The sequence below is a fragment of the Trichoplusia ni genome, chromosome 14 (genome assembly GCF_003590095.1).
Source record: "Trichoplusia ni isolate ovarian cell line Hi5 chromosome 14, tn1, whole genome shotgun sequence".
Classification (NCBI taxonomy): domain Eukaryota; kingdom Metazoa; phylum Arthropoda; class Insecta; order Lepidoptera; family Noctuidae; genus Trichoplusia; species Trichoplusia ni.
This window is the reverse complement of record NC_039491.1, coordinates 1280585-1293005: the sequence shown is the minus strand read 5'-3', so window position 1 is coordinate 1293005 and position 12421 is coordinate 1280585. Positions and strand designations below refer to the sequence as shown.

Sequence of the window (12421 nt, the reverse complement as noted above, 5' to 3'; positions counted from 1 at the left end):
TTCTCCTTTTTGCCGGCATCAAAGCGGGTGAAGAAGCTGGAAAAAGTAAATAACATTGAATGTATTTTTTTCTTATTTATGAATTGTAGATAATATACTTCAAGATGAACTAACAACAGGTTCCACCTACCTCGGTGGTTGGTTACGATACCTAATTAAAACTTTACGTTAACGATAGATAACTCACCAATAAGTCAACTCACTGGATGAAAACTCAGTGAAAATAATATATGTTTCATGACATTGTATTATCTACTTGTATGTTAATTTTTCATGGTAGGTACCTATGTTTTTATGTTAATTATTTTAGTCACGAGAACGCACAGATTTTGTATCACGCTTGTTAATTCATATGTATTCATTTGTTAAAACCTTGAGTTACGTCTCTATCCTCTAACATTATTTTGACATGTGTCTGATCGTACTTCTAATTTCATCACGAAACAACTTATTTCATAGTGTGCGTAAATTGTGTAGCACATAAAGGTTTTCATCTGTAAGTGTTAGATTTAATTCAGTATGTGTGCGAAGACGCATATTGTATAATTTGTATTGCATCAGTGTGCGCCGTGCGGATTATTATTGTTTGTGCTACAACGCCCCACTCAAAAACTGGTTAAGCTTATACAAAGTTTTATATTCATTTATATTTACGTTGCGGTTTAGGCACGTTAGAGCTTGGGCGTCTCCCAATGTCAATGTCAATGCTGTAGACGTATATATGTTCTGTGTTCATTCGGCACATTGTGTTTTGCGAATTCATAACGCAAGGTGGAGTAGTAAAAAAAATGGGAAGAATTGTGAGTTTATTGTTAGTATTTTTACTCGCGTTTTATGGTACGTACAAAGTTTATAGTTATAATATGGAATAATTAGATAATCGTATATTCGTACTTTTTGAGCTTACATATATTGACAAGGTATTTTTTTTCAGCAGGGTCATCTGCCTTACCCCAAGCACAAATTATAAATACTACAACTACTATATTAAGTACACATTTTAATGCAAATATTGGAGAGTTTCCTTACATGGTAAATATTATATTTATAAGTGTAGTCTATTTAATTAAATGAGTAAAATTTTGGTCTGTAAAGCTACCTAAAAAGGAAATAAACTGTAATAATAGGACCTTTTTAGACAGTCTGTTTTTTTTTAAAAAAAGTCCAGCCTCCTTTGCCTTGGAAGCATAAGTCTTAGCCTAAAATATTATAGTTACCTAGCCTAATCCGGTAAGACTGCCAAAAAATGTGCCTGGTGTGGATAATAACTTTGTACAATTATACTGGAAGATTGTACATAGTAATTAAGAGTCAGTTTTAATTGGAATATACTTTCAGGTTTCCTTTCAAAAGAGGTTTGATGAGACATCTGAGCGTGGACATCAATGTGGTGGGGTGTTGATCACATTAGAACATGTATTGACCGCTGCCAGCTGTTTGTTTTTCGATGCCTCAGGGTTTGTAGATATTCTTCTATATGTATATTTATTTCAGTTTATAAAGTACAACTGATAAGCTAGATCAGTATCTCACAAAACATTATACACCCTTCAACTAAAATAATTTAATACTACTAGCTATAACAGTTCATGAGATACAGCCTGGTGACAGATGGGCAGACAGCAGTACCTCAGTAGTAGGGTTCCGTGCCTACCCTTTGTTACACAGCCCTAAAAAAATACAATGACAGATTATAACATCATTTTATACACCTATAATATACTATGGTTTGCTTTCCCTAATAAAATAAATAATACAACAATTCCTTATGTTACAGGTATCCTGCAGAGATTGACTCAAAATACTATAGGATATTTGCTGGCCATAATGGTCTTTCTAATGACAAGGACCCTGACCGCCTGCGCCTGATAAAAAGCTACACAATGCATCCTAACTTTGAGGCTGGTGACAAACACCTATATGACATTGCTGTTTTAACTGTAAGATATTTTAAGACTATTCTTATTATGTTATATATATTACAATTATATGTTTTATCATGCAGATAAACATTAAGAAACTAGCTTAGTATTGCAGTAATTTAAAATGGGTATTACACAATACAAGATTATCAAGGGTATATGACCCTTGATAATCATTAAAGGATATAATAAAATTATTTGACATTTGTACAGCAGAACTATTATTATAAAAGAATTATCAATCTGTTCTGTTCTGTCTATCATTACCCACTTTGATGAGCATTTAAACCAACAAGGATTTCATATACATTATTTTTTCCAGTTGGCTTCACCATTCATTGAAAACTACAGGCTGAAGCCTCTTCCTTTACCAAAGCAGGATGACAGACCTGAGAATCACCTATATGATGATAGGGTAGGTGCTGTCTACTGTAAAGTTCCTGGATGGGGACAAGATACTCCAACTGCCCCTGTAAGTACTTAGAAATGTTGGTATGAAGTCATGCTTAACAATTTATTTATTTAACAATTCATGTACACGGAAAATTCACATAAAAATGGGATATGAAAATACATGTACAAAGGTACTGCTTATTTCTATAAGAAATCTCTTCCAGCAGACCTGCGAAAGGAGAAGAAAATTAGAAATATAGACATCGGTGCACAAATTTGCAAGAGAGAATAATGGTTTGCTTAACATGCAAACCATCTTATAAGTTTTAGTACACTACAGTATCATTGGCAAATAAAATTGTCAATTTTTATGGATGGAATGATAAACTGTCTTGACAAAAAGGTGAAAAAAAAAACTTTTTGTGCAGCACTAATGTAATGTGTGACTTTATAAAAACAGTGCAGCACAAAAACAATTTTAAATTAAAGGAACATATAAAATATAGAAAAAACCTTGTGGAACGAAACGCAAATCTAAACATTCCATTAAATCGCGATATTACGGCTTCGCCCGCGTCGAGGTCGGTTATATCGCGTTTCCAAGAGAACTCTTCAAAAGGTCGGGATAAAAACTATCCCATGTTCTTTCTCAAGGTCAACTCTATCTCTGTACCAAATTTCATTAAAATCAGTTCAGTGGTTTAGACTTGAAAGCGTAACAGACAGACAGACAGAGTTACTTTCGCATTAATAATATTAGTAGGGGTGACCAATTGCCATAATAGTAAAGAATAGTGATTGCTGCCTGGGTGATTTTCTTCATTTGGCGGAAGGTTTTGACGCTGTGTTGACTAGGCCTCTGTCAAAGACTTGTGTTTCAGGGAGTTAGGAAGTCCCCTCCACAATTGATTAATATTTTTGACATCTTTTTCACCGACCCATGATCCCGAAGCTGAACTTCTGTTTACTTTACTCATTAGTTTTCTATAATTTACTTTTATAGACGCAAAATACTATGAAATACGTATCGAAGACTCTTCGAAATCTGAAAGAATGTGAATCCGAGTACCCGAAAGTAGATTTGTCTGCTGTCTCCTCGAGTATGGTGTGTGCTGCTTCAACCATGAACATGACTTATGGATGCCATGTAAGTAGTTCTGAAAGTAGTATTGTTATTGTTGTGAAAGACTGTTCTGCGCCTTGTAGTGATAAATTATTGGTAAAACGGTAAACTTGTTGCCCCCATTTTTCAAAATGACCGTTTTTTCCATGTCTGGTAACTCCATCGTCATTGATGTGCATCTATTTAAAAAAAGTGCTGACTCATAATTGCAAGCTCAATGAAATTTTTAATGGACTACAAGGAAATAATGAGTCTCAATATTAACTTGTACATACCTTGTAATAAAAATCGAATAAATATCTCTCTTTACAGGGTGATGAAGGCAACCCTTTAGTTTGCAACAATCGTCTAGTGGGTATTCTATTTCAAAACCACACGTGTGAGATTTCTACGAAACCTCAACTGTACACTCGCGTCTCGCACTACTCCAACTGGATACAGAGCGTCATTGATGCCCAGAAAGCATCTTCAACAACCTTTCAGCCAACCGTCGCTATGGTTACCATCTTTACTGTATCACAGTATGTAATCTCTAAGTTCAATATTTAGGTAAATTATCGCATATACTTTACCTATTTAAATGTTTGATCAAATCTCTAAATACAAATAATCAATGGTGCTTTTGACGTTAATGAAACAAATATTTTTCATTAGAGCTGGAGGACTTAGCGAGTCTCCAGATTGTTGTTAAATTTACCCATCATGCCTTTGTAATTGTAAGTTTATACGAATGCATAACGCTAGTAGTCTAAATGTTATACGCACGTCACGCACTTTATATACTTATTATCGCATAGCGAAACTTATGTTTCTTTTGACTGTTGTGATGTTACTTAATAACTTAAGGCGTAAATCAAATGCTTTACATATTCTTGTATACTGATTTAAATATTACACCCTTTCAATCAGTGGATATTCGTAGCAAGTAAGAATTGTTTTATATTATTTTGGATGAACCAATTTACTAAAACTATATGCTAAGTTAACAGTGTTATCATACAAAATGGATACCTACTCAAATAAGTGATATTGTATTTACAACGTGCATTTTTAATACGATTGTGATCTTATCCAAGCCAAGTAACAACCTTGAAAAAAGGAAGGATAATACTAGTTTTTATGAAAAACCTAAGCAATTAAAACTAATAGCAGCTCAACCACAGGTTTTGAGAGATGATTATCCTTGTCTATACGTACGGTTTTATGTGTGCGTGCTCACACAAGACAGCTTTTATTTGAGTTACATTGACACACAAGTAAAAGACTTGTATTAGTACACTACATTTACAAAGGTGGCCAACACATGAAGCCATGCGCAAGATGTTTTTTTTTTTATTACCGCAGGGCAGTATATTACATATTAGGTAAAACTGTTGGATGAAGCAGATGAGAAGTAGAAGACGTTACTCTTGTGCCCAGATTTTTTTGAACTACCCGACCATATTTTTCGAAAATATTTATAAAAATGTTACTTGGCTATGAAGCTTAGATTTAAGACGCTCTTGGAGTATTTTTTTTCCTGTGAAAATATTTTTTGCTATAGCTGCTCTGCATTATACATTTTTGAACCGAATATTTTTTTATCATAAGATCATATTTTAAATTTAACTTTAACCTAGACATTTTTTATGAATTTTAAATGTTTTGTATTTCATTACAAGTTATCATATAAGCTAAATCCTGTGATTTTTGTTTTGGACTAAGTACCTCGGTAAATATTTTAATTGAGCTTAATAAATCAAAGCTATTGTTTCTTATGAATTTATGATTGTATATTTTTTATTACGTATTTTTATACATTCGTGTCATTGCTTGTTCATTTTTAATAAATTATTTTTAGCATTGGAATATCCTCGTTTTTATCATGATCCATCGCAACAAAAAATATTGTTCAGTATTTGAAACATGTATCATTCTTTTGTTTTATTTTTTATTTAAAAAACGACTCCCGCACTAAGGAATTTAATCCTTGTAACGCGGGGGGTTTACAAACATACAACTCGCATGCCCAATGACACCCAGACTCCGAACAAGCATTCGTGGATCACACAAGTGCTTGTCCTACGCGAGGATCGAACCCGCGACACGACGCGCACAGTGGGTTTGGCGTGGTGACCTCATCCACTCGGTTATCCGTGCAGTCAATCATTATTGCTACTATAAATGAACAGTAAAGAAAGTGCCACGTATTTTAGTAAAACTAGTAAAGGTAAAAGAAACAATAGTTAGAGACAAAATGTTTAATTAAATCTAAACCTCCATTAAACTAATACCTGAAAAAATGGAGCAAGCAATGCGCAGCCATTCGCCAACAAAAACATATAAAATCACATTCCTACATAATGTAGACGGTAGTAAATGTTTCCTTTAAAAATATTAAGTTGGTACATTTTATACCATAATAAAATTAAAATATTTTATTTACGATTATAAAATAAGCTGCTTGTCGTTATACATGTTCAGTGTCACCGTCGATAATGTATTATTAGGGATTTAACCACTTCAAGAATGCGTGGGACTCTTTCAAAATAATACCCTCTATTCAAATGAGAAACGCGTTGAAATGAGGATCACTCCAAAACGGACTCGACGCAATAGGTACCTTATGTAGTTGTATAAATATGCCTATTTTAGAGAATCTTACGATATATTAGGTATAATTCAGTCCCAGGCATCAATTCTAGACATATCCAGTCTTGTTTATCAACAAGTTTAAGTTTTCTAACTAAGCACATCAAACGCTAACGTTGTGTTTACGTATTACTATTAAATCGCGTACGGGTCCAGTGGCAGTCTAGTGACGTGCGATGTACAAACCGTTGGCACTGAATATGTTAAATGAATACATTAGCATGCTAATTCATAATTAACTAGAATACCTTAGCAGGGTACGCAGCAATTATTCTAAAAGGATGATTATAAATATTCAGCTCTAGAATACATAAGTAATTATCTAAAAGAAATAGAAAACCAAAATCACAGTCGAGGATTGTCGATTGCATAGTACAATGGACCTACACTCTGTTATTCTAAACTTATGTAGGATTACACATAGGGATACCGATTGATATTTCTACCAATGAGAAATTAATGTATTGGAAAGTTAACTTAGAACAGAAAAACTAAAAGTGTGTCTCGTACATAATTTAATGAACAAAGATCATTGCAATTCACAGCTGATGAAATAAAAATAGCATAATAGTTAGTACTCTTACAGGACAAGCAAACAGTAATTTTAGCCAATTTTATAGATTGTAATTTTTGAAGTTATATTAAAACCTAAACTCAAAGTACCATACTCGTACAACTACATATACATAAATTACACCAAATACATTTATGTGATAATTTGAGTTTCAACTCATCAATATCAAATTTTCACAATGTTTCCCTTTAACCACTAAATATTAAGTTACCCTTTTATATTTAGAGTATATAGAACTTATCTATGAACAGCATTGTGAAGCAATAGATTCGTCAGTTAGACATGTAATACATAGATTGCAAGCATCTAGAATTCTAGAAGCCATAGATTGAAAGTACATGTGCATTTATTAGTATTCTTTAAGTATTGTTGCATTGGTACGATTGGCAGTATTTTACTGATTCTAGTATACAGGGCCGATTTCACATGAAAAGGCTTCAAAAACTAAGTTCAGATATCGACTTTTTATTATGCCTTTTTTTAATGGAATGCAATTTCGAGCATTGATCGTAGTCAAGCACGATAACTGAAATCAGTTTCATCCAACGTTTACATGCTACAGTAAAATCGGCCTTAAGTGAAGTTTAAAACTAAGAAGATAATACTCATATTCGCCATTATTGCTATGATTATTTCCATCAGTGCGTGAGGTCCAGACGCGCGAGGCCTAGCTGGTGGCACACTGCACCCTGTTCATGCCGGGATGCTCGTCGTCCTCCTCGTAGGCGTTGCCGTGGTGGGCGCCGCGCCGCCGCGCGTCCTGCTCCGGGTCCAGGTCCATGAGCTGGCACTCTTCAGCCAGTTCAGGGATTTCAATCTGTGTAAAACGTCAAATTCTAATTATTTATTTGTAGAATATATGTAGGAGGACAAATAATCTTGGTGATACATATATCGATGTGCATGAACGCATTATAACGTCATTTGGATTAATTAAAAACCAAGATTCAATTGTTGTAAATATTTGCGTTAGATTAGGACATAAAAACCTACAATTAAGGATTCATCACAGTAAAATTCGTATGAATGTAGGCAAGATAATAAGAGGAACAGATTTTTTTTCTGTAAATAAATTCAGATTAGTGAATTCAAGTCTTGAACTTACCCTAGGTCGCGGCGGCAGGCAGTTTTCAAGAGCCGGAATGACTACAGGCGGAATGCGTTCAGGGAAGTTCACTAAGAACTGAATTATGAGTTGGCCCTTTTCAAATGGATTCTTGTACATTGGCATACCTAAAAGAGAAAAAAAAATACATTTAAAAACATTTATTTTTATCAATAAAAGAAAATACTTTTTTGCATTGGAATACATAAAACGTAACAATTTAGTAACTAACTATGGCATAGCAATATTTTACAAACAAAGTACGCAGGTTTAGGTTATCTATCTTTGCTTTCTTCTTTCTTAGGTTGTATCTGTTTTTGTGAAATATATTTTGAGTACAATAAGCGAAATACCAACCTTCATTCATCACACACTTGATTTCACCGTGTTTAGTAACTTCGCCGGGGAGAACAGTGATCACAATATCCCTTTCATCTAAGGTTCTGATCACCTTTTGGAAGCCACAGAGAGCCTCCACGAGTTCAATGTTCAATCGAATTATGAGATCATTGCCAGAACGTTTGAATATCTGAAAAAGTGGGTTAATTATTAGGCTTTGAATTAAAGAAAATACGGGAGGTTTGACGCGTTTTCATAACCCGTGTCAAATACAAAATATGTTTAATCAAAGAGATTGTGTACAGTCTAAAGAGGAATTTATATTAACACACTTATATTTGTGACATAAACTTTGTTACATTAAAGGCATTTTTGAATAGCCTGTTTAGGATTAAAAATGTGCCATTTCTTAATTAAATTACACACAGATGATGATTTGGAAACCAGGATAAATACCTAGGTATTTAACCTGGTTTCCAGGTATTTCTAGCTAGGAATACCTCATTCTAGGACCTAGATCATTAATAGAGTTTCATTTCTATTACTTCAATATAAATACTTACTTCATGTTCTTTCTCATCTAAAACTAATACAAGATCGCCGGGCTCTAGATCTGGTTCCTGGTCGCCCTCTCCACTGAACACAATCTTCTGTCCGTCAGTCATGCCTTTGTCAACATGCACCTCCAAGATCTTGCGGTCACGCACCGTCTTGCGGCCCTGTGGAAGATTATATTGATATTATTATATACACCTAATCCTGCTTTATATTATTATATAACCATTTTATGAGCTGGCGCATGATCGTAAGCCATATGCTTTCAACGTTTTATCAAAAACTATACTTGTTCGAAGTTGTATATACCGCCATGCGTGCGATAAACATTGTTATGCACCATTGATCTTTTGTGGTGGAAACATGTATGGATTCTCTGAGATGATTTGCTAAAACACTATTCCGTGTACTCGCGAAATTTTGGGAGCGCCTAGTCCTATTTTTCTTAATCAACCGATCTGATATTTACTTAATTCGCTACTTCTACATGAAGTTACATTAACATTTTAAGCATAATAGAATAGAGTTCATTGGAAACAAAGGACAATTAAGACAATATTCTAATGCAATAAACCTTGAACCAATTATCTTTAAAATCTGGTTTTTCATCGTCAGAATGCCTTTATTTCACGTAAAACATTGGATCACTACATGTTCATTGTTTCTTGTTAAATTAAATATGTCTCCTTTATAATCATTACTTTTTACTACAAAGTAACGATTACTAATCGTTTTTTTTTTTCAGTTATCATTACTTTGTACTTGCTTAACATTATGACTCAGCAAAATTAAAATGGTACAAAATATTTCAGAAGCAGCTATAGTTAACTCTTTATAAAAAAGAAAACAGTAGTTGGAGCAAGTATTACATATCGAAACAGAATGCGACTTTTAAATTACGCATGGTATCCAGACTTTATACGTCTATTTTCCCACGCGTCTTTTACATAATACTTATTCTGCCACTTAAAAGGTGGCAGGAATACACGATTCGCTTTGACATAATTAATCGCCTACATATTTACGTTCCTGCATTTACTTTTTGAAATATTCTTCATCTAGTTGACTAATCTATTACGCGATACTCTAATATTAGTTAGTGCGCAAATGAGACGGAAGTTTTGCTAGGTAGCATTACATAATGCATAAATCATGTGACATCATGCGGTAAATATATCTTGTTAAATGATGGTTGTAGTACCACTGCCAATATACTATTCCAATATTCTAAGAATCAAATACAAGCAATAATAAAGTTGATAGACACACTAGAGCAATATAACTATCAATCTTATACTATTAAAATTTAACATATTAAGATTTTTTTTAATATTGGAGGTGTGTGATTACTTGGAAAGCCTCATGCTAAGCACAACTGTCTGCTATTTTGACTTCCCTATATAATCTAGCATCTTATCTGACCCTTGAGTTCAAATATTGAATCCAAATTTGACATATAAGCAACTAGTGTAAACTTCATACCTGGCAAACTTTGCAGCGATCCTTAGGGTCGATAATTTCACCCTGTCCACGGCACTCACTACAGGCACCTTGAACCTGGTGGATCATGCCAGGAGCCAGCTGCTGCATCTGGATCTGGAAACCTGTTCCACGGCAAGTGGGACAAGTCTGTACTGCACCCTGAAATAAGAGAAGACAGATGCAATTTAGACATGTAGATGATTAGTAGAATATTTTTGAGTGTAGTAACAAAATCAATTTAGTATTTAAATCATTTCAGCTGATAGAGAAGTTTGTGTACCTTCTTTCCACCACGGCCTTCACATTTGTCACAGATAACATTCTTCTGGAGTGCCAGTTTCCTTACAGCACCACGGTAAAGCTCCTCAAGGGTTACAGACAGCTGATGAATAACATCTTTGCCCTTCCGTTCACGACCACGTCCACGACGGCCGCCGCTGAAGCCTCCACCAAAGAACATGTCAAAGAGGTCCATGGGTGAGGAGAAACCGCTGGCGCCGACACCACCTTCCTTCAGTGATTGTTCACCACCTGACAAATTAAAACAGTGAGTAAACATTCAACTAATCATCCTGCGAAGAAGTCATATTTTGATTGTTGTATGTAAAATAACAACCTTTTGATTCAGCAAAGTGATGCAATCATAGTAGATACTTTATTTGTATTTGACGTATTTGTGTAAAAATTGACCAATAATTGATTGACAATAGTTGTATTCACATAGTCCTAAATGGTACAAATTCAAAACAATGTGGCGGGTTAAATGAGGTTAAAACACCTGAAATAATTGTTTATTTAAATTTTTAGAATAACATAATTTTGGGTCCACATCACCTGCTGAATGTTGAAAAACTTGACATATGCGAAGTCAGATTGCACATGAATATATTGTTATGATTAGTTGAACCAATGTTTATAAATAAGGTGCAATAAAAAATATAAACATACCTTGGTCATAAATCCGCCTTTTGTCAGGGTTTGATAAAACTTCATAGGCTTGTGAAATTTGTTTGAACTTCTCGCCTTCATTTGGGTTTTTGTCTGGGTGGTATTTCAGAGCTAGCTTCCTATAGGCTTTTTTGAGTTCATCACTTGTGCAGGTGGGTTTGACGCCCAAAATATCGTAATACGTAGTTTCTTTCACCATTTTGTATACCTAATGGGGATAAAACACATTTATTAGGTACACAGCCACTAGCACTACAAGTATAGAAAGGCCATAGAATATTCTAGTATGCATAGAATTCCAGATTCAAATCCATTTAATTTCTTAATTTTTAAAAGTATAGTGATTTTGTCTAGGATTTTACGATTTTTCATGACTCAACGTTGACATAACTAGCAATGAATTTAATAACGCGTGTCTTTCAACAATGAAACCCTACAATATAACCTATTTTATAGACAAAAAAAATCGAGATTTCGAAAAAACTAAGCTCTTATGGCGATCATAATCACGATCAATAATAATATGTTTGTCACAAGTTTAAAAGGTGAACATAACTGAATATGGATCATTTCAGAAATAATAGCGTTAATTATATTAGTTTGTTAAAGGTAAATAGGTATTTGTAGAAGATATATCAAGAAAAATAAACTAGCCTTATATTCCTTTTAGTTATCGATTTTTAATCACAGTTCGGAAAGTTTCCAGAAACACTTATTCACAATATTCACGAGTAATCACGAGCACTTTTAGAGCGAGTTGAGCAGGGAACACGCCGTACGAGCGAGCACTTCTGCAGACGATATTCTTTCAAATGACGTTTCGAGTCAACGAGATCGAACACGGAAGGTTTTTCGAGAGTCGATGGAAAGCACGTTCGAGAAACTTCTATGTCAGTTTCGCAGCATGTGGGTAGGTATAGCACCAGATGATCGCTATTCTGCTATATTTAGCACGGTTGAACATCGACAATAGATCTAAAAAATGTCTATGGTTGCTCAACAAAATTTAGCTTTTACGATATTTAAAAAGAGCAAATATCCATTATTCCTAAAATCATAATAATTATGTTATTTTAAGCCCTCTATATTTTCTTTAGATTTCATTGTAATAATAAACTAAAAGCATAGTCAATAAGGGACCATAACGAGATTAAATTTGAGCTTAATTCTAAAATAAGGTTTTTAAAGAAAGATTATAAAGTACAAAAAAAAAGGAAAAGGAGTTCTAAAGATTCAATAAAAATGATGTTGTTTTAAATAAATAAACTGTTTAAAATAAAATAAATTAATACAGAACATAAAATTATTTTAGGTCATGTTTTGGTGTAAATGGATCAGGTATCTTACCT

The 12421-nt window shown here is 33.9% G+C and overlaps 2 protein-coding genes across 5 annotated transcripts; one reads left to right on the top strand and one right to left on the bottom strand.

Annotated features, from left to right (window-relative positions):
• The first annotated feature begins 511 nt into the window (after positions 1–511).
• On the top strand, positions 512–4759 carry LOC113500559 (kallikrein-6-like). Of its 4 annotated transcripts, none has more exons than XM_026881400.1 (7): positions 512–800; positions 938–1032; positions 1339–1457; positions 1778–1940; positions 2245–2394; positions 3319–3462; positions 3751–4759. In XM_026881400.1, the coding sequence occupies exons 1-7, from the start codon at positions 722–724 to the stop codon at positions 3985–3987; spliced, it is 987 nt and encodes a 328-aa protein (XP_026737201.1). In that variant the 5' UTR covers positions 512–721; the 3' UTR covers positions 3988–4759. The 4 variants fall into 4 exon arrangements, with proteins under 4 accessions (XP_026737201.1, XP_026737198.1, XP_026737203.1 ...); XM_026881397.1 differs by having other exon boundaries at positions 935–1032; XM_026881402.1 differs by having other exon boundaries at positions 706–837.
• A 1807-nt stretch (positions 4760–6566) lies between these two features.
• On the bottom strand, positions 6567–11953 carry LOC113500490 (dnaJ homolog subfamily A member 1). Its single transcript, XM_026881312.1, has 8 exons — positions 11727–11953; positions 11073–11280; positions 10405–10655; positions 10125–10283; positions 8651–8806; positions 8106–8277; positions 7749–7876; positions 6567–7460 (listed from the first exon to the last, which is right to left on the bottom strand). Exons 2-8 carry the CDS (start codon positions 11269–11271, stop codon positions 7311–7313), a joined length of 1215 nt encoding a protein of 404 aa, XP_026737113.1. The 5' UTR covers positions 11272–11280; positions 11727–11953; the 3' UTR covers positions 6567–7310.
• Positions 11954–12421: the final 468 nt, after the last annotated feature.

Bases quoted from the DNA above. Each gene is read 5' to 3' on its own strand.
- LOC113500559 (XM_026881397.1), top strand. From the start codon at position 722: ATGTTCTGTGTTCATTCGGCACATTGTGTTTTGCGAATTCATAACGCA. The intron at 801-934 runs GTGAGTTTATTG...ATTTTTTTTCAG, and splicing joins TAAAAAAAATGGGAAGAATT to CAGGGTCATCTGCCTTACCC. The intron at 1,033-1,338 runs GTAAATATTATA...ATATACTTTCAG, and splicing joins TTGGAGAGTTTCCTTACATG to GTTTCCTTTCAAAAGAGGTT.
- LOC113500490 (XM_026881312.1), bottom strand. From the start codon at position 11,271: ATGGTGAAAGAAACTACGTATTACGATATTTTGGGCGTCAAACCCACC. The intron at 8,278-8,650 runs GTAAGTATTTAT...CCACTTTTTCAG, and splicing joins TAGATGAGAAAGAACATGAA to ATATTCAAACGTTCTGGCAA. The intron at 7,461-7,748 runs GTAAGTTCAAGA...CGTTTTACACAG, and splicing joins GCCTGCCGCCGCGACCTAGG to ATTGAAATCCCTGAACTGGC.